At 44.1% G+C, this 22,747-nt stretch overlaps 1 protein-coding gene across 1 annotated transcript in view; it reads right to left on the bottom strand.

Annotated features, from left to right (window-relative positions):
- Positions 1-22,747, bottom strand: part of LOC119814596 (ubiquinol-cytochrome-c reductase complex assembly factor 1) — an 84,766-nt gene that overhangs the window by 35,014 nt on the left and 27,005 nt on the right. Inside the window, exons 6-7 of the mRNA XM_038330478.1 lie at positions 19,326-19,383; positions 5,459-5,567 (exon numbers count right to left, since the gene is read on the bottom strand). Of these exons, the coding sequence (XP_038186406.1) occupies positions 5,459-5,567; positions 19,326-19,383 (167 nt within the window). The remainder of the gene's footprint in view (positions 1-5,458; positions 5,568-19,325; positions 19,384-22,747) is intronic.

The following is a 22,747-nucleotide window of genomic DNA, read 5'->3' as shown; positions in this document are numbered from 1 at the left end:
TATTATAAGCTAGGGCTTAAAAAAAACCAATCAATTCCATTAGAAAATAGAAAAGCACAGAAAATACAAACATAAAAATTGACAGTAGGAGTCGGGTAAGACGGCTCAGCGGTAAGAGCACTTGCTGCCAAGCCTGATGACCTGATCAGTTCCCAGGACCTACATACACAGTAGGAGCTGAGTCCTGCAAGTTGTCCTCTGCTCTGCACACACATACTGTGGTGTGGTGTGTGCACACCTGTACACATATGCTTCGGCACTCATGCAAATAAATGTAATTTAAAAAAAAAACAACAGTAATCATTTTTTTCTCCCCAAAACTAACACAGCAGACAAACATCCTCAGACCACAAAGGGTATCTTCGCACCCCATTTGCCCCAATACCTATCCCAGGCCTCCAGAACTGTCTGCTTTCTTTCTTCAGATAGTTACCAGCCAGCCAACAGGTAATTATAAGCACTCTGGAGACTACAAAAAGGGATACATGTGGTCCTGAACCTCTGGGATTCATCTAGAAGACAGTCAACATGCATGGACAACTATGACATAAGAGAGAAAGAATAAAAGCCCAAAGAAGGCTCCGTAAATTATTAAGGTACTTGCAGCAAGGGAGAACTGAACTGATCCCATTCCTGTAAAGGCGCAGGAGATGGAGTACGTGGACAATCTAAGTGTCCACACCGAATGGAGAGAAGACACAAGACAGGAACTGCAAGAATGGAATGTGAGTCTCACTGAGTGATCAGTAAATGCCAGGCATGTGTGCTAGAAGCTTCGCGCACTTAAGGTTCAAAAATACCGCAGGAAGTGAGTGGCGCAGTTGACAGAGAGGACTTTGCAATGCAGGACGCTGGGACTGATAAGCAAAGCAGAAGTTGACCGCAGAGACCAGTTTGTGCCAGGGCTCTCTACCAGCTCTCCCCTCTGTACCACCTCGTCGAGCAGCCCTGACACCGAAAGCAGAGGACCCGGTAGCGACAGGAAGTTCCTTCCTACTTTGGAATACCACTGGCAAGAAGACATCTATGGAAGCCTTACTGGGACGTCCTGAGTGTAGGAGCCACTGATGAGAATAATTCCTTAACTACAGCCTATCCCCGCCTCTTCCCACCTGGGCCTGGAAAGCGTAAACCTGCTCATTGTAAGCCATAAGGAGGGCATGGCTGGCAGAGCAGAACTGACAGGAAGTCATTTCACCAGCCTAAGGTTACCATTAACACTCTGAGCCACTGCCTTGAGCTAATTCTTGTTTGTTTTTGAAGTTTGGTTGAAATGTCACAAATGGAAAATTTCAGTAAAGCACCCAGTTAGCCCCAAGACTGGACACACCTGGTGCAGACCCGGCAAAAGAAACTACTTCATTAGTAGGAGAGGCAGGAGTGAAATTTACATCTGAAATCTGCCTGCAGCAGGAGAAAGTACTGAGGCCAAAGGGCTGTCTGTTTTTACAGCTGTGTCAAGTCCTGGTTCTCACTCCTCCCAACACTCAGGAGCGCGGCGAGGGCCCAAGGAGAAATGGTCTCCAGCTCCTCAGCTGCAGCTCGACCCACAAAGGTTTTTAAGAACCAGTTAATGAAATAAAACAAGACCAGATGAGGTGGTATAATGAACTTTATTTCCACAGCTAATTTATATGTTTAAATCCCAAATATTGAAATATTGGTGCTTTTTTTTTTCCTTTTAAAAAGTCAGAACACTAAATTATCGATGTGATTTTTGTAACCTCAAATTTAATAGTTGCTTTTTGTCCTGGCTGCACCAATGACACACGAGTCTGTGCCATGTGCCACCACAGCTGGGCTTCTGAGAAGCCGATGAAAGGCAAAATTTCCCCTTGTATGAGACCAGAACTTGAATACCAAATGAGCTCTTGATTGGAATTCTAGTTTCAAAGGAATTCTTGATTAAAATTTCTGACTCGTCATCAGTTTGCAAGAGACACTTTGGCTCTCGATCTTTGCCACACCCATCCACTCAAAGTAATGGCTTCTAAGAATTCTTTGGCATGAGAAAAACCACCACAACATTGACTGGCTTTTATTTTTTTCTGTGACTTTCCTTACAGAAGTATACCTGGAACGCCAAATAACACAGAAAGATTTGCAAATTACCACCTTCAAATTTGGATATTTTTCAAAGCTGAAATGAAACTCGGCAGCTATGTAGTCAGCACCTTGGACCTGCTTCTGTGTCCACTGGAGCACGGGAAGTCAAGACTGGTCCATTGCGGAAGAACCAGGCCAGGCTCTCTATCCCTGCCGCCTACTGCCTTACTCAAGCCACGTGTCCAGTGCTGCAGGCTGTATGCTAAAACTGAGAGCCCCCATATCTGCACACTCTCAAAACATATAGGGTCAATACACAACTGCCTTTCCTATAGGAAAGGTGCCTATTTATACCATCAAGTTAAAAAGGGGGTGTCAAATAAATAAAAAGCAACAACAGTAATTACCCAATTCTTCTAAATTTCTATTTTTAAAACACCATCTTTCATTTATAGTTTTGTAACTAAGCCAGAGCTTGGGCATTTCTCTACGTGAAGGCAATTTAGGATATTATTATTATTCCCCTATATTAGGGGAATCACTGACACTGACAGCCCTATTAACACAGGCATAACCTGGAAGTTGGTGGAAGAGTGGACACCCTGAACTGGATGTGATGGTGGATACCTGGAATCCCAGAACTTGGGATATGGAAGCAAAAGGATGACCAGAGATCCACTGGCTATACAGTGAGGTCAATGTCAGTCTGGGTTACGTGAGATCCTGTGGGAAAGAGACAGGCGAGAAAAACTTCTCGGAACCGAGGACACGGCTCAGCTGGTGGAGTGCTTGCCTAACACACTGGGTTCATTCCCAGCACAATGAAAAACGGGATGATGGTGCACACCTACAATCTCAGCATCTGGGAGGAGGAGGCAAGAGGATCAGAAGTTTAAGGTCATCATGGGTTACATGGTGAGTTCAAGGCCAGCCTGGGATGCTCTAGGAAAGAGAGACAGAGAGAAAGGAAAGAAGAAAAGGAGAGAGGGAGGTAAGGAAGGAGGGAAAGCAGAGTCCCTGTCCCTGTCAGAAACTCACTGAATCACAAGTGTACTCTTTCAAGGTCACCAGATCAACTGTAGGTACATGACACCACCTTAGGGGACGGCACACCATCTACAACAATCCAAATGCACAAACAGAGAAGAAAAAAATTAAAAGACTTCTGTAGGACTGTACCAGAAAGGAATGAATCAAGTACTATTTATCTAATAAGTTACCTTAAAACAGGGTATACTAGCATCATGTAGCACACCTTTAATCCCAGTACTTGAGAAGCAGCACAGGTAAATGTCTACGAGTAAGAGGCTAGCCTGGTCTACATAGTAGGTTCTAGGCCAGTTAGAGATATCTAAGGAGAACTTTTCTCAAACAAATAAACAAACAAACAGAATATAGCAGAAGCTCAAGTTTACTTTATGCTCCCATTCAACTCATCCTTCTTATTCATTTGATGCCACCAAAAATAGAGTAAAACAGTTTCCTGCTCTTGTAAAGCTTATGATGGAGGAGGAGGGAGATTACACACAAAGCACACCGAGCAGGCGCAAAGTGCCAGCTGCTGTTATGTATGGACGAGAAAAATCAGTGGGAGCGGGTGTAATTAAAAAATTCCTGTGGTCCAGAAGTCAGCGATTTCTGGATTATTAGGCTATTTAGGACAGGACAGCTGTGGCTCACATGGCTCTAGTGGCCCCACTGCCAGCAGAGATCAGTCAACAAGAGATAAGCCAAACAGGTTCATTTAATGGAAGAGCCACTAAGGCTAAGGCAACACCTGGCAGTCTGCGCAGGTTTGGCTAGCCAGAGGGTATTATTGGCCATCACTAAGAGGGTAGGTTGAGATGCCAACTCCAGCCTAAGTCCAATGTGTGCTGCCACAGAACTGAGTAGTAAACACTTGAGAACGTAGAAAATCCAGCTGAATGAGTCGCTTAGTCTGCTGACTGCCCTCTCGACTGCAAAGAAAGCCAGCAGGCACGACGGTGGGAGAAAGGAAACAAGATCCAAGGAGGACAGCCACAAAAACAGCTCAGCAAGGCACCCGAGGGATGGCTCAGTGGTTAAGAGCACCACTTGTTCTTGAAGAGTACCTGGGTTTAGTTCCCAGCACCCACACAGTGGCTCACAACTGTATAATTAAAGGCATTAGGGATCCGGCACTCTCTTCTGACTACCTTGGGCTCCTGCATCTATGTAGCAGACATACATTCACTCAGGAATATACACACATGAGAGCGAGTGAGCGAGAGAGAGAGAGAGAGAGAGAGAGAGAGAGAGAGAGAGAGAGAGCGCATGACTTCAAGACAGGGATGATAAAATGTACAACTGATGTTTCATTTTCTCAGAACGAGCAGAAATGCCAATGTCATGCTGTCCCAACAGGGTGTCATGTAAATGTCCATAGAGATACCTAAAGGCAAACCCATGTTTATGGTGCGTCCTACACAACAGTTCCTTCAAAGACATAAGAAAACCCTCAATACACCCGTGCAGCAGGGAAAGACTTCCGAAACAGTGCTGGCCAAAGAGAGTTGCATGAGAGTACATAAACAATGAGATAGTGTATAATAAAACACACACACATGCCTAAAACCAAGTACCACATATTTTCTAAAGCTAGCAGTCATTTTACACACACACACACACACACACACACACACGCGCGCGCGCACAAACGCACGCACGCACGCGCGCGCACGTACACACACACATGCACACACAAATGTTAAGTTCTATACTCTCCTCTCTCAGGCTAATTACTGAATTTACTAAGGTATTTATTTTCAATGGGTATTTTCCCACAATCTTCTAGGGTGCCAGTGACCAGAGTTTTCTTTAGTTCCTAGGACTACAGGCCCCATACCAGATCTTCCCATAAGGACTAACTTAGAGAGTCAGGTATGGTGGTGCAAGCCTATAATCCTAGCATTTAGGAAGTGGAGGCAGGAGGATCAGGAGTTCAAAGCCACCCTTCACTATACAGCAAATCCATGGCCAGCATACAGGAGTCCAGGTCTCAAAAAAAATCAAAACCAATCAAGCGATCAACCAAAGAACTTAAAAAGGGAACTAACTCAACACTGAAATAATGTCAAAGGCAGCGTCCTTAAACTAGACTGACATCTGGTTCCCCATTCCACCCTCCCTATCACCATATCCTATCGTCTTCTGTATACAAGACATCCTCATACCAACAAACCACAATAATGTGCACAGACCCATAAAGTATCCATGGTATGTCAGGCTCCCAAGAGGCAAAAAAAGAGACCAAAGCTCAACTGCCTCGTTGACATTAGGCAACACTGCACAGAGATCTCAAAGCAGAGCCATCCTGAAGAGAGCACTCAGACTCAGCGCAGACATTCTTTCACCACGGCTGTCCAGCACTGGCCTCTGCAGCCGAGCTTACCCCCATCACTCTGCCTCGCTGCTCCACATCTTCCCACATAAAGTGAACTATGATCCGGCACATGTATTTTCCAGTTCGGCCTTCCTGCTTCATTCGGACCAGACACATCCTGAGTGGAAGCAAAAGAGAGTCACTGGAGGAGTGCATTTCCTTCGCACAACTCATAGAAGAGGGATTTTAGTACCGCACACTGAATCAGAATTCAAGAGTGACCTTGTGGTCTCTAACACAGCTGTAACACAGCACCATATTTATATAAAGTCCATCTGAAGTGCGCAGTTGAAAAAAACTTGCTCTGGGCAGTGGTGGCACACACCTTTAATCCCAGGACTCAGGGAGCAGAGGCAGATGGATCTCTGTGAGTTCCAGGACAGACCGGTCTACATAGCTAGTTCTAGGACAGATGGGCCTACACAGAGGAACTCTGTCTCAAAAACAAAAACAAATAATAAAAAAAAAAACCTTGCATATTAGCATTGGATCCTTCCTGGATATTACATAAGATAACGTAAGCACTATGAACCATGAAGACAGAGTACCTCGAAAGCCAAAGCCTGAATTCGCCATTCAATTGGGGATTATTGTTCACCACTGTAGAATTTTTTCAACATGGGCAAAGAATTTTCCTGTCGGTATAGTAGCCACTAGCTACTTGTAGCTACTTTAAATATGGCTACTCCAAGGATTTCTAAGCTACAGTAAGGAAAAGAATCATATTCAAATATTGCTGTCACATTGAAATATTTTTCATATACATTTAAATAAAGACTATTACTGATTAATTTCAGAAGTTGGGAGATGGCTCGGTAGGTAAGAGCACTTGCTCTACAAACATAAAGAATGGGATTAGAATCCCAGCACCCACATAAAAAGAAACATGTGGTTGGGCATGCCTGTAACTGTCACACTAGGGGCTGGACACAGGTGGGCATGGCTGTGGCTGTAACATTGGGGATTGGAGACAGGTGGGCACGCCTGTAACTGTAACATTAAGAGTTAGAGACAAGTGAGGATGCCTGTAACTTTAACACTGGGGGCCGGAGACAGGTGGGCATGGACGTAACTGGGGGCTGGAGACAGGTGGCTCCTGAGAGTTCCCTGGTCAGCCAGTTTAGCCCAAACAGTGAGCTTCAGATACAGAACAATAGAAGCATAACACCTTCATCTGAACTCCCACATGGTACATGTACCACCTGCACCCCCTACCACCCTCCCACATACATACATACCCCACATATTAAAAATTAACATTCTTTTCAAAAACACTTTCACTTCTTTTTACTTTAAAAATGTAACTAGAAATGTAGAAAATTTTCAGTTCCATTTGCAGCTTGCCTTTTACTTTTCTTGATTAATATTTGTTTGGTATACAGATCACTGAGAATATTACGATTACATTTTTATAATTATCAAATTGTTCTCCCACTAGATGTAAATTCCATTGAAGGAAAAGATCAAGTTTGTTTCTGTTTATTTGTTTTTGTTACTGTTGTTGTTTTGAGACAGGGTCTCAGTATGTAGCTCTGACTCTCCCGAACTCACTCTGTAGACCAGGCAGGCCTCCAACTTAAAAGATCCACCTGTCTCTGCCTCCTGAGTGCTAGGACTAAAGGTGAACACCACCACAACCAGCAACAACTACGCCATTTTTACTAAGTTAAAAATATTTTATTTAGGAGCTAGGAGAGATGGCTCAGTGGTTAAGAGCACATACTACTCTTCCAGAGGACCCAAGTTTGGTTCCCAGCACCCACATCACAACAACTTATAATTCAAGCTGAGGCTTCTGGCTTTCTCATATACCAACACTCAAATGTACAAACCCACACACGAATACACATGCATACACATAACTAAAAAATATTTTAAAATATTATATTTAATTATACAAAAGAATATAAACAAAGTTACTAACTGATTGTTCTAAGTGGTTCCTAATGCTATTCTTTTACTTATTTATTTTGGTGTTCTGGATAGGGTTTCTCTGTCTAACAACCCTGGCTGTCCTGAAACTAGCTCTCGTAGACCAGGCTGGCCTCAAACCCACAGAGATCTGCCTGCCTCTGACTCCCAAGTGCTGGGATTAAAGGCATGTGCCACCACTGCCCAGCTCTAATGTTACTCTTATGACCATACTAATTTCTAACGTTTTGAACTAGGTATTAAGTGACTGCGACAGACTGGTCACCTGAAAGACTGTCTCTGCTATAATTTCAGAATATCTTAGCTAAATTGACAATTCTATCGCCGTACAAAAGCTGCCCATTAAAATCAACTAAAAGGGGGCAGGAGAGAGAGATGGCTCAGCCATTAGGTGTATGTGTGTAGGGATCTGAGTGATTATGTATGCTGACATAGGAATGGCCATATCTTGAGGATGCCCAAAGCCTCAGACCCACCCATGACACAATTGGCAAAGCCATTATCCATATAAGTCAGGCTCAAGAGAAATGGCAAAGCTTTTCTTGGGAGCCGAAGCATAGATGATTATTGGTGTTCCACAAAGACTAGCAACTGCAACTTCCTCCTCCCCAAACACCCTGAGACTGTTCAACCATAGAGACCTCCTACTGAGACTAACTAAGCCCTCCCCAGTGCTGTACCTAATAAACACACTGAGGTTCCAGGTTGTGGTAAGAGCAATCGCATTAGAGAACCCCCCCATCCCAGCTTCATTGTCCATGTGTCTGTCTGTTCTTCATTCACTTACTGTCCTAGTACCATGCATATAATGCTATTGCAGAGAATCCGAGTTTAGTTCCTAGCACCAACGTTGAGTGGCTCACAGTGGCCTGTAACTGTAGCTCCAAGGGATCTCATACCCTCTTCTGGCCTCCTTAGACGCGCGCGCGCGCGCGCGCACACACACACACACACACACACACACACACACACACACACACACACACACAAATATCTTTAGAAAGAAAACTAGCCAGGAGTAGTGGCATCTGTCTTAAGTCCCAGCAGAGGATCTCTGCAAGTTCAAGGCCAGCCTAGTCTACATCAAGAAACTGTCTTAAGAAAAGAAAAGAGAAGAAAAGAAAAGAGGGAGGAAAAAAGGGAGGGAGGAAGGGACGGAGAGAGGGAGGGAGGGAGGGAGGGAGGGAGGGAGGGAGGGAGGGAGGGAGAGAGGGAGGGAGGGAAGAGACAGGAAAGCCAGTGAAGAGGTTTCTGATTAGAGCAGACTATGAGGATACACATATGCACATCTAGTACACAGGAGGTAGAGGCAAGGGGATTGCAAATACAAGGCCAGCTCAAGCCACAGAGCAGGACCCTGTCTCACTACGCTCCTCTGTAAAAGAAAAATCTACAAGCAACAATGGAATGATTCCGTCTGACTTGCCTCAACATCTCCGTGAATGACTAAACTGGAAAAAGAAAACATACTTATCAAATGGGCAGATGACAAGCTGGGCAAGAGAACAAATATGCTACATGACCCAACCATGAACCGAAAATACCTCCACAAGTCTGTCTCAATGGGCTGCACCTTACAAGAATCGGAATAGGAAAAAATAAAATACAAAAAAGATCACATGAGTCCAGCAGATAAAACGCCAGAGGTCCAGAATATATGAATCACACCTACCAACATAAAAAGCCTTTAAAAATGAAGGCAACAGAACATGCTCAATGCAGGTCAAGAGAATAATGACGCTGACCCCAAATGAATGTGCTTTTAGATGCAACTGAAATACGTCTCAGTGTGCAAGGCGAGCCTCTAAATCTGCTTGGAATAGCAGCATCTACTGATTCTAACTTTGAGCATCATTCCTGAAGAGACAAGGTTCCAGTCATATTAAAGAGTAAGTTCTGTTTCACTGCACAGTAGTGAGGCTATAGCTGACAATAATGTCATATATTTGAGAATGGCTAGAAGAAGGAATTTTAAATATTCTGACTCAACAGAAGTAATATGAGATGATGGGTAAATTAACGACCCTGGTTTGATTATAACACAATGTATGTATATGTCAAAATATTGTATAATCTATAATATGTAATAACAATGGGCCAATTAAAAATAAAATTAAAATTAAGAAGATGAGGAAGAGAAAAAAGATGAGCAAGGAGGCTGGCAAAGTGGATCATCAGTAAAGGTACTTGCCACAGAATCCTGAGGGCCTGCCCAGCAGAGAAGTACCTAAAGATTTAAGTCATTGAAAAGACAACTTCAAAATGTAGAAAACTGGCTTGTTCACATAAGGAGAATAAATGTTTGGTGAACATGAAGCTCATTTTAATATTATCTATAGGCAGTTGTGAGCAGCCCAAGTTGAGTGCTGGGAACCAAATTCAGGTCCTTTGTAAAAGTTGTACCTCCCTTAACCACCGAGCATCTCCAGACTCTGAGCAATATCTCTCTTAACCACCGAGCATCTCCAGACCCCAAGCAGTATCTCCCTTAACCACTGAGAATCTCTGGATCCCGAGCAGTACCTCCCTTAACCACTGAGCATCTCCAGACCCCAAGCATGCAGCTTTCTGACCAAAGGTTCATCGCTGATCTCAACAAGATTTGTTGATATTTTATTCTAATTTTAGTCTCTGAACCCAAAATAAGACTTTGAGACAATAATGAAAAAGACTGGACTACAGTATACAATAGAGAGCATATTTCAAAGTAGAAATGCACTGAGGAACATTCAACAGCACCTTCTTTATAAGACTTTTCTAAAAGTTAATCAAATTGTTCTTGCCAGCCTCTCACCTGAAAAGACGCAATGTGTTTTGATGCTTAAGTGTCATAGGAGGCCAATTCATCAACAGCAATAGTGAGGTAATGGAATTCTTCATTTATTTGAAAATTCTGTAGTCTGTTAATACACCTGCCCTCTGGGGTTTAAAAGGCACAGATTTTTTCAGACCATAAACTTTCTAACTATATCAACATGAAGGGAGGCATCTGGGGTTTCACAGCACGGCCTGTTCTACAGCCATTATAAGATAATGGTCAGCTCAGTGGTCATCTGGGCTAAAAAGGAATACGACATGAAGTACTCTCAAGCTGATGGACAGTTTACCCAATGAACAGAAACTGAGCTGCTCCTGTATGTAGATGATGGTTGAATGGCTAGGTATTACAGTGATGGCAGACATGAGTCTGGCTTTCAAGCCATGTGTCTCCTAGGAGAAGCAAAACAAGGCACATATAAACAAACAAACAAACAAACAAAAAAAGGACTGGCAAGATGGCTCAGTGGGCAAGGGCACTTGCTGCCAAGCCTGACTCCCTTGAACCCACATGGTAGAAGGGGAGAATCAACTCCCAAGAGCTATCCTCTGAACTACATACACACCATGGCACACATGCATGGATGTGTACATACACATACAGAATAGATAAAAACATGTAAAACAAAAGAAGGAGTATCTCAAGAAAAATACATGTTGGAGATTGAAGGATTACTTTGGGATGTATGGGATCTGAGAAAGTTTGATGGGAAAGGAAACATTATATCTGAGGCTTGGAAGGATGGGTTGAAATGAGAAAGAAAAAAAGGCAAAAGGGCTTTCCAGAAGACGGAACGTGAAGAGCAAAGGCAGGGCCGTGGAAGAAGTCAGCGCATGTTAAAAGAACAATGACTACCTAAAGTTGTGATGAGGTCGGGTATAAGAAGCAGGAAAGTGAAGCCAGAGGAATCCTGAGTGGCTTTGAAATGTCATGCTCAGTAAGTCTGAGCCATTCTGGGTGCAGCAGCCAATGACGAGCCACTGGGAAGAAAAGATGTAACGCGATCACCATGTTGGCACTCAGAGCAGGTGAGTCATTGAGAAGCTAGCTCTTCCTCCAGTCTTAGTCCGCAACTACACATCGACAGCACCCAGGCTGGAGAGCGAGAAAGTGGAGGAGGTCTTTCTTCTGTGCAACCAAGGTCACTGTCTGGAAATACCAGACTGCCCTGCCTTTTGAGAGAAATATAAACAGTGGCGTTTGTTAGACACCGCTATCTAACTTTGGTGTTCCGAAAAGTTTAGGAAATAACTTAGTTCAAAAAAACTCCTAAAATACTGCATCAAATTAGTTCAGTGGATATGTGGCCGATGCAAATCATTTTACGATATAAAGTTCAACAGCAAATATCTACTTAGAAAACCAAGAGTCAGTTTTCCTCTCAACAAATGTACCAAAGGCTCCTGTGGTGTCAGGAAAATGGAAGATTTGGACCCACAGGGTCCTCCCGCCACCACACTAACTAAAAGTTAGTCAAAAGAAAAACTTAGTTCATCCTGAGTTCATGAACCAAACTCTACAAGAAGAAAAGTAAGTCCCACTGTGAAGAACTTTTGTACTTACTCTCTTAAAAGAGAAAAAAAGCACTGAGCTGAATGAAGGCCATGCCCACATGGTAAAGCAGGCAGCTGCCTGGGATGTCCAAAGAGCAGCTAAATCAAGGCCAGCTACTTCACAACAGGGTGCTACCCTGAAGCTCACCATATTCAATTCTGCTTCTTCCCCTGCTTAACTGGTTTGAAGCAGGAATGAAAAGGAAGACCCTTCCCACCCCTTCGCAAGCAGTCTTCTCCCGGCAGTAGTCCACAGCAGCTGATCCTCCGAGTCCATGGAATCTGTACACACAATGCCAGGGCCTGAGCCTTCCTTTCTGCAGATGGCAGCAGCTTTTCCTTTCTTCACATGGTGACGTCTACACACACTATTCTGACACTGAGGATCCCTGGAAACTCACTGGCCCTCTAGCCTGGCCTGCGCAGCACAATGCCTGGAAGACTCCATCTTAAACGAGATGAAAGGGGAAGGCCAACACCCAGGGCTGACCTCCACCCAGACACAGTGATGTGCGCACACACACAAAGATCCCAAAGATCTGACGTAACATCTGCTCTAGGTGGAATTCAGCTTAAAAATGACTAAGAAAGAAAAAAAGAGAAAATGCCATAATTAACAGTAGATTCTACTACATACTAAGCCCCCTGGCTAAGTGCTGTAGGTGCATTTCTTTCTTGTTTTCAGAGCACATATATATATATATGAGAGACAGACAGAGAGAGAGGAAACCCTCAAACTACCTCATACCGGGCATGGTAGCTTACGCCTGTAATCCTGGCACTCAAAGAGACTGAGGAGGACCTCCATTAGCTCAAGTTCAGAGCCAGCCTGAACTATAGTGATAATTTTGTTTGTAATCTAACAAATAAAGCTTGCCTGAAGATCAGAGTATAGAGCTAAGCCACTAGTTAGCCATAGAGGCCAGGAAGTGGTGGCATTCTGGAGGCAGAGGCAGAGGGTTCTCTATGAGTTCAAGGCCACCCTGGGCTACACTAGATTCTAGTCTAAAAGAGAAACAGAGCCAGGCAACAGTGGCTCACACTTTTAATCCCAGCACCAGGGAGGTGGAGATAGGAGTGAGATGGCTGGGCAGAGAGAGGAATATAAGGTGGGAGGAGCCAAGTGCTCAGTTGCAGTCTGAGGATGCAGTCTGAGGATTTGTAGAGACAGATTACCCCTTCAGTCTGAGGATTCCGTAGAGGTAAAACATCTCTCTAGTTGCTGGCTATTCTGCTTCTTTGATCTCTCAGCTTTTAACCCTTAATATCTGTTTCGGGTTTTTATTATTAAGAAGAATTAGAATTCGTGCTACACTGAACCACATATCAAGTCACAGATCAGCCTGGCAGAAGTGTGAGACTTTAACACACACACACACACACACACACACACACACACACACACACACACACACACACGGAGGGCAAGGATCCTCCTGTCTCAGCCTCTGCAACTCTGTCTCGATTCTACTGCTGAAAAGCTCACAGCTGCGTCTGGGGTTGGAGAGATGCCACAGCAGTTAAAAGCCCTTGTTCTCCAGAGGACCTGGGTTCAATTCCTAGCACCCACACAGTAACTCAGAACCATCTGTAACTCCATCCAGTTCCAGGGGATCAGATGTCCTCTTTTGACCTCCAGGGGTTCCAGGCATGCACATGGTACACAGACATATAGCCAAAACATGCATACACTTAAAATAAGAATAATTTTTAGCTGGGTGGTGGTGGCACAGTTCTTTAACCCCAGCACTCAGGAGACAGAGGCAGGCAGATCTCTGTGAGTTCAAGGCCAACCAGCCAGCCTGATCTACAAAGCAAGTTCTAGGACAGCCAGGGCTACACAGATGAACCCTATCTCGGTGGTGGGGGAGGGGGTTAAACAATCTTTCAGGAAAAAAACAAACAAAAACAAAAAAGAAAACCCATATCTAGAGCAATAATCCACCCAAAGTTACAAACCTACTGTCAACACTGAGACCTGAATCTAGAGTTACAATAAGGCAGGTTCAGTTGCCTCCTTCACTGACCAGAACAAGCCCTCCATAATATACTGACCCAATTTTCCCTTTAATCCTCACAGGGCATACTTTAAGTTTTAAAACTAGCATCACATTAGAAAAAGCATATTGGTGGCTGGAGAGATGGCTCAGTAGTTAAGAGCACTGGCTGCTTTTACAGAGGAACAGAGTTCGATTCTCAGCGCCCACAGGGTGGCTCACAATCACATATAATTCCAGTTCCAGGGAATGCCCTCTTTTTACCTCCGAGGGCACCAAGTACACATATATACATGAACACAGGCAATGCATTCATACACATAAAATAAAGTAAATCTTTAAAAATTGTTTTAAAGAAAAAGCATATTGGGGGAGGGGAGAGATGGCTCAGTGGTTAAAAGCGTGGTCTTCAGTCTGCTCTTTCAGAGGACAAGGGGCTGACCTAGATATGAGGTTTTTGAAACTGCCTACTGGGTTACCACAAAGCTACATTTGGGTCCTTTTCTGCAGGCATGTTATGCAGATAAGGAGTGACCAGGTCATTCCCACACCCCTCAGTCTAAGTAGCAATCCTCTCACGCATTTACACAGTACGGCTGAGGATGAGATTTACTGTGTGTGTGTGCGTGCACAGGGCTTGGCATTAAGAGTGCATACCAATCTTGCAGAGGACCTCAGTTACAGAAGTTCAAAAAAATTTACAATGAAATAACAAACGATGAGATTTATAACTTGAATCTAATTTAAACATTATAAAATGATGGGGGCAGGGAGAGAGGTTGAGACTAGAGATGGCTCAGCAGGTTAGCACCATGTACAGACAGACACACACATGTCTTGGTTTGGTTTTTGTTGTTGTTGTTGTTGTTGTTTACACAGACAAGGTTTCTCTCTGTAGCCCTGGCTGTCCTGGAAATTGCTCTGAAGGCCAGGCTAGCTTCAAACTCAAAGATCCACCTACTTCTGCCTCCAGAGTGCTGGGATTAAAGGTGTACACCATCCCCGCCCAGCTTGGGTACTGTCTTAGTTAGTGTTTCTATATCTGTGAAGAGACACCACGACCACAGTAACTCTTATAAAGGAAAACATTTAATTGAGGTGGAAGCTTAGAGTTCCAGTGGTTTAGTCCATTATCACCACGGCAGTGTGCAGGCAAACATGGTGCTGGAGGAGTCTACATCTTGACAGGCAAGAAACAGGAAGTGGTCTCAGACACTGGGTGTGGCTTGAGCATATATGAGACCTCAAAGCCACCTCCACAGTGATACACTTCTCCAACAAGGCCACACCTCCTCCAAAAAAGACACACCTCCTAATAGTGCCATTCCCTTTGGGAGTCATTTTCTTTCAAACCACCACAGTTATTATAATATTATTAAGACAAAGAGTAATAAAGCAGGACATCCAACACTCTCTGCACACAAAAGCACATGCAGACAGACACAAACACATGCAAAAATGCAAATTATATAATGTACATATCTATGTATCAAAATATTACACAGCACTCCATTAATATGTATAATTTTTATGTTTTATGTATCCATACATTTTCAAAATTTTAAAATGTGAGCAGGGCAGTGGTGGTTCATGCCTTTAATCCCAGCACTCGGGAGGCAGAGGCAGGTGGATCTCTGAGTTCGAGGCCAGCTGGGTCTACAAGAGCTAGTTCCAGGACAGACTCTAGAAACTACAGGGAAACCCTGTCTCGAAAAACCAAAAAAAAAAAAGAGCTAGTTCCAGGACAGGATCCAAAGCTACAGAGAAACCCTGTCTCAAAAAAAAAAAAAATAGGAAGAAAAAGCAAAGGGACACAGAACTGCCTTTAGAGGAAGAAAATGCTTATGGTGAAAATAATGGCTTAATTAGGTATGGAGGTAAAAACAAGAGTCTGTCCAGCAGTAAGAATGATAAATACCTGAGACTCCACAGAAGAGTAGCAGACAACAGAAGTAAAAGCATCTTTACTGCTGGCTGCATCTTTTTATGTATTTATGTATTTATTTATTTATTTATTATGTATACAATAATCTGTCTGTGTGTGTGCCTGCAGGCCAGAAGAGGGCGCCAGACCTCATTACAGATGGTTGTGAGCCACCATGTGGTTGCTGGGAATTGAACTCAGGACCTTTGGAAGAGCAGGCAATGCTCTTAACCTTTGAGCCATCTCTCCAGCCCTGCTGGCTGCATCTTATAGCACATGAACAGCGCACTAAGAAACTTGAAAGCCAAGGTGGGAATCCAGTAGTAAAATGGATTCAGTGGCAGAAACCTTCAACTTCTGTTTAAAATTAGCTCAAATAGAACAGAAGTATCAGATATTTACTGATACTGTAAAGACAACATTTATTTAATGTTTGCATCCAATATAAGCATGCACACTGGGTTACAAAGTAAAACTCCTTTGTTTCTGTTAGGTCAGGGTCAAGGGTTTGAGCTCAGCAACTAATGTCTACTGAACAGGTTAAACAAATGCAGGACACATTAAGAGAAGCTCTCAGGTTTCTGGTACAGGTACCTGAATGGACTCCTAATGGATGGCTGGGATAAGGAAAATTAGGAGGGCTGCTTTACCAAGCCCGTGTTGGGATGCTGGGTATCGCCAACATCTTTTTCAGCAGCTACACTCAATACTGACCTTGTTAAACAAAGACAACAGACACATGGTCAGTGCCACTGCAAGCCCACAGAACAGACAACTAACAAAGGTCTTCTAGAAACAGAGCATACAGAAGTATAACATCATCAGTAAACGCACAGGACTGTTCAGTATCCTGTTCCTGTCCCAACTACCAATAAGGATCCATTACCTACGGGACCCAGGCAACGTCTCGGGAGTAGCATCAGGCCACTTTCATGTCCTAGGAGTGTGTCTGGCTTTGTTTTGTCTTTCTTTGTGACTCCCTCCTCTTTCACAGTTCTTATTACAAGAACTGTTTCAATTCGTATTTCTCCAATGGCTTGGCTTACTGTGCTCTCTGAATTTGAGATTGGCTGTCCCTCAATTTATACTCTTGGATCTTCAGGCAGAGAGACCAGGACTAGAAGAGCCTTACTTTTCTATAGACTTGGGGTGGATCCATCCCTCTCCCAGCTGTTCTACCCCTTAGGAGAGGGGGTTCCCGATTCTGGGAAGATCACAGCACAACTGGGCCCAAAACTACTTCTTTTGTTTGTTTGCTTTTTGTTTTTATTTTTTAGACAAGGTTTCTGTGTTGCCCTGGCTGCCTGAAACTCACTCTGTAGATCAAGCTGGCCTTGAACTCACAGAGATCTGCCTGCCTTTGCTTCCCAAACACTGGAATTAAAGGCGCTTGATGAGGATGCCGCTGCTGACACCACCTGGCCAACTACTTTTCTGGTGACCTTCGGACTACATTCCTCTACAAACCTGCCCCAAACGCTTCAGCCATTGGCTGTCCTCCAGGACTTGGATCTCTGTAGGTGGTCTTTCCCTCCGGCCACCCTTCAATGTAAAGTGCCGGCAGTCATCTTACTTTCCCTTCAGGATGTCCCTCAAACGTTACCTGCCCTACGCCATCCTCACTTCTACCTTTGTGCTTCCACAGCATCCCTTCGGGCTCTGAGACAAACGTTTCATTCTTCATCATCTATTACAGACAACAGCACTCAAAAGTCCGTTTCCTCCACGGTGTCTTGAATGTGTGGACCATATCACAGCCTTCTCTCCAGCAGCCCATGGTCCCGAACACACAGTCGGTCCTTGGCAAGGATTTACTCGTTCAATAAAAAGGCGGCTGAGACATTCTACCAAACCCTACATGGATCATGGCAATTAAGAGCACAGAAGAGGCCAGGAAGTGGTGGCCCATGTCTTTAATCTCCCCAGCACTCAGGAGGCAGAGGCAGGTTGATCTCTGTGAGTTTGAGGCCAGCATGGCCTACATCTATAAAGCGAATTCCAAGATAGCCAAAGCTATACAGAGAGACCCTGTCTCAAAACACTTAAAAAAAAAAAAAAAAAAAGAGCAAGGAAGAGGCTGGGGAAAGACAAAGACTAGATGGTCCCCCTCTTCTACTTAGTTGGTGGTGGTACACCCCACTCCTCACTTAGCTGCTGGTGGGAAACCCCATTCCTCTGAAAACTTAACTTCAGCAAGAAAGGTCGGGTAGATGTTTGGAAAGTTTAAAGAAATACAAATAATTTCAAGGCTCTCCCCACTATTAGTCAAGTACTGACCTTGGGATGTGGTCACAGGGATTAGATATTTCATGTTGCCGTCCACTCTCTCTACCACTCTGATGCCTCCAGCTCTATGGGCAATAACGAGTCTTTCATACAGGCTCTGAATATTACCTTTGAGCTCCTCTGGGAACAGCTTCGCTGTCTCTCAACCCTCCCACCTTCCCAATGAACAATTCTCCCATACAGTCCTCAGCTCTTAAAAAAGTAGTTTGCACCCTCTCTGCACCCCCACCACGACAGCAGAGGCAGACAGTGTGCCTTCTTAGCTGCCTGACAAGGAGCCATGGTATGTATCTCAGAGAACAGGGAAAGGGGTAACACTTGCAGCACCCTCTTCAGTCCTATAGGTGTCGTTTACACTGTCCCAGAACTTAGCAGCCTCGTTTGTAACTGCCCATTTATGAGTCCCATCTCCCTCACTAAAACGAGGCTTCTTGAGAACTAGCCCTAGTTCCCAGCAAAGGCCCAGGACACAGTGTGCCATCTATAAACTACTGGTTTAGAGGGTTTAAAAAAAAATCCATAAAATAAACTGCCCCTTCAGGCTCCTTAGCCAAGCAAGCGCAGTGACGATGTGAATTTGGAAGAAGAAACGCTTCAGAGGTGATCATAACTAAAACATCTTTATGTAATAGCCAGGTGATGCAAAGCTCAGCTAAAGACAGTCTCAAACAAGGGCCCTTTGACAGACAGCCATTCCCCACGTAGTGAACCCACTTCTCTGGAGTTTACTTTCTACAGATACGGTAGCTCGCCCACCCCCACTTTGGTGACCCCCATATCCCCCTTTGACCTTTAATGCTGTGTAACAGTAGATGAAAAATGGATTTTTTAGGCTACTTTACACTGAAGAAAAAATATACTGTTTAAGGTGTTAAATATTTCCACATGCAACAAATGTGGCTTGACTCTAACCTGTGCACACGCTTAGAGGCACAGGCATAAATGTCAGTGGTGTAATTTGTTATAGGTTTCTGATGACCAGAGATGGAAATGACCACGGAGTCTCACAATTCAAACCACTTTTACGTAAATGTGAACTTTCCTAAAACAGCCAAGGGAGAAAACTTTCCACCCTACCTCAGAGAGTCTCTTAGAGATACTGATAGTGTATTATTCCTGGGGTTAGGTGTTCTTTGAAAAAAAAAATATTACAAATATTAGTTTCTTTTTGGGTTTATGTTTTGACCTTTAATAAAAATATCCTTCAAGGCACCAGTTATAAAAATGAAAGGAGCATGTTTTCATGCTTGAACAAGTGCGACGTCATAGAATCAGACCTGAAGACATCTGTGCCTTACAAGGCACACACGTGCACACACACACACACACAAGCATTTGGTGACCTCACTTAAAATGGCTCACTTACCAGACGTGGAGCAGGGTTATAAGAAACCATGAGTTGAATGTATCAGGCATCTGACACCCTGGAAAATGACAATAAAGTAAATACGTGAAGGTGTAGAAGAGGCACGCCGTGTTAGCCCCTGCTGGGAATCTGATCAACTAAAAGGAAAGGCGATACAGTATTTCTGATTATGCTTTGCAGAAAAGATCAGCAAAAGCACAACGGAAGACCATGGGCTAGAGCACTGAACGTAGCCAGACAACCTTCAATTCCAGCCTGGCTACCACCTTGTGGCCTTGGGCAAACAGCGTCTTCCCTCTGAGTCTCAAATCTCTCTCTCTCATTTTACAGAATGTGGCAGAGATGATTTCTTATGGCTCTAAGCTAGTTTCCCTTTCTAGGCTTGAAGTATAAAGAGCTAAGTGAATACAGCTCCCCTGCTCCCTCAGCATCAACTGAGCCCAACTGAAAAGGTTAAGCCTTTCTGGTCTCCCTTTCCAATTTTTGTTTGTCTGTTGGATTTTGTTTTGTTTTGTTTTTTGAGACAGGGTTTCTCTGTGTAGCCCTGACTGTCTCTGGAACTCACTCTGTAGACCAGGTTGGCCTCAAACTCACAGAGATCCAGCTGCCTCTTTCTCCCAAGTGCTGGGATTAAAGGCGTGCGCCACCACCGCCCGGTTATTTTCCAATTTTTTTTTTTAATTTTATTTATTTATTATGTATACAATATTCTGAGTGTATGTCTGCAGGCCAGAAGAGGGCACCAGACCTCATTACAGATGGCTGTGAGCCACCATGTGGTTGCTGGGAATTGAACTCAGGACCTTTAGAAGAGCAGGCAATGTTCTTAACCTCTGAGCCATCTCTCCAGCCCTATTTTCCAATTTTTTAAAAGACAAGCCATGTGGTATGGCCATGAATGTGCCAAATGATTTACTCATAACCAGGAGGGATAAAAGTAGAACTCTTAGGAGCTAGGGCTGAATCAGGAAGTGAACTGCACCCACAGAAAGGCCAGTCCTTGGCTACAGGGACAACACTCACTGAACAGGACCTCTTAATTTCAGATCCTGAACATCAGATCTCAGCTCAGACATCCATGCCTCTCCGTTCTCAGATTTCTACGAAATCCTTCAGTTGGCTGAGGAATCCCCACTATGTGTACCCTCCTTATTACATGACAAAGAGAAAAGTTTGACAAGGAGTAGGAAGGATAAAGGGAAGGAAATTAGTGGGGAACATAAGCCCTTATGGTAGGACCAATCTTTTGGAGCAATGACTCAAAAAAAGAATTAAGGCATGGTAGAACCTGCCTAGAATTCCAACACACATCCCGTGATCTTGTGAGGCAGCAGGATTGCAAAATCCAAGCTAGCCAGGGCTATATATAATCTGCATGCAAAACAAAAAACTCAAAAGTATCCCCTGCCAATCAACATTCAGTGAGGTAATGGTTAACAATGAGGATCACTAGGAATGAAAACCCATGGCAGGACCCCAGGAGACTACAACCCACACTAATAAGGGAGCCCTAGCTGGGCTCCTAACATCCCAGATATAACAAGTGCTTCACAGCCATTAGCTCAATGCATCTGCCCAACAACCCTAGTAGGTTGGTATTCATATATCCCTGAGAGTGTCATCAAGACAATTGCTCAAGGCTCCAGAACCACAACACCAAGAACGAGACTAAATTCAGACTTCCTTGATTCTCTGTGCAGCGTGAGGACTGCTATTACAGTACCTCTCTAATGCTAAGATGTGGACACTTCGTGAGAAAAGGCTGTGCTCCACACCCGGCCTACCGCTAATCATCTTAATACAGTATTCCTCCCAACCCTTACTTTCCCTGGGAAAGAAGCGCTAGCACCTACTTTAGGGGTAACGAGGAAGAGTCAAAAAGGTCAAGTAACCATGGGCAAGCCACCACGTTAAACCAGTGGCAAGGCTGGGGTCTGAATCCAGGTCTGTCACAAAAGGACACCAAAAAACTCGGGTGAGCTTACTGGGTGGTGCCTAGCAGCTGTCAAGTGGACTTCCTCTCTGAGCCCAGCAGGAGGGAGCTGGAGGCCAGCCTCACCTGCCATCCAGCTATTAAGACCAATGCCATCTGAGAGAGAGCCAGCCGTTCCCCGCCTAGAACAAGAATAGCCCCGAGAAACTCTCAAGCCCAGATCTCAAGTTGGGTCTTTTTTTGAATGTTACAACAAAACATTTAAAAAAAAAAAAAAAAAAAAAAGTTTTCTTGGAAGTCTGTCTTTCAATCTGGAGAATGAAATCTGGCTGCTTCGACAGGACAGGCTGCCCAACTGCTGCCTCTACATCAAAGCTTCCCAGCAGCCTCCAGGAGCCTGTCCAGTTTCCTCAGAGGTGGAACCAGTTCTTGGGCTGGAAAGCACAGACAAACAGGTCAGCAGCTGGCCCTGGGTCACAGTTTTCCCTTCTGGGGGTCAGCTCAGGGCTGATGAGAAAAGAGCTGGCACATGAGCCAGTCCCTGTGCCTACGGAGGTCAGAACAGAAACCCACAGAGTAAACCTCAAAAATATCAAACCAGCGACTGAATGTTGACTATGAGCAACACAAAAATACAATTCTTAGCTCAACGAAATGTGTTTACAAACTGCAGGGCTAAACCCTGGGGCACTCCGTCACAATCATACTCTTGCTCCCAATACACACGTAGCATATTCTTTTCTGAGGCTAGACTCTTGACACCAGGTTCAGTAAAACCAAATAATTCCATTACTGTCATTGGAGAGTCATACTATCATATTTTAATATGAGGTCAGACTACTTAATTTAATTAATTTAGTTTAATTTAAGCAGATCTAGGTAAAGCTTCTGAATTTCTCAGAGGCCCAGTCTCCTTCTGTCTATATGTCAGTGGGCAGAACAAGAACCTTAGAGTTTCTGTGATGATAAACAAGAGATCAACGGCCTATAAAATGCTTAGTAAAGCCAGGTATGGTGGAACAAGACTTTAATCTCAGCACCAGCCCTTGGGAGACAAAAGAAGGTAGATGTCTGTGAGTTAGAAGCCATCCGACTCTACATAGCGAGTTCTAGGCCAACCAGAGCTATGGTGATAGTGCGATCCTCTGGGGGGAAAAAGCTTAACAAAATGATTACCATTCAAAATAGCAACTCAATATTCATTATTGTTGTTTCCACCGAATCAAATAAGAGGGTCCAAATTATCTTTGAAAAGCGTCATCAGTTAAAACTGTGTCACCAAGTAGAATGAAACCTCAACTACAGACTCCGAATTTCTTCCTTAAGGAGCCCCTCCTCTCCAAAGTAATCAGTGTCTTAGAGGGAAAAACAGTCACAGATGAGAATGCAGCCATGTTCATTATGACAGGCAAGGGCATTACCAGAGCATGCTAGAAACAGCAGCTGCGAAAGTGTCTGGCCACACAGAAGAACCGAGAGTTCTAGATCT

The sequence above is a fragment of the Arvicola amphibius genome, chromosome 5 (genome assembly GCF_903992535.2).
Source record: "Arvicola amphibius chromosome 5, mArvAmp1.2, whole genome shotgun sequence".
In the NCBI taxonomy this organism is placed as follows: Eukaryota; Metazoa; Chordata; class Mammalia; order Rodentia; family Cricetidae; genus Arvicola; species Arvicola amphibius.
Note: the sequence above shows the minus strand (reverse complement) of the source record. Positions and strands in the feature narration are given on the sequence as shown.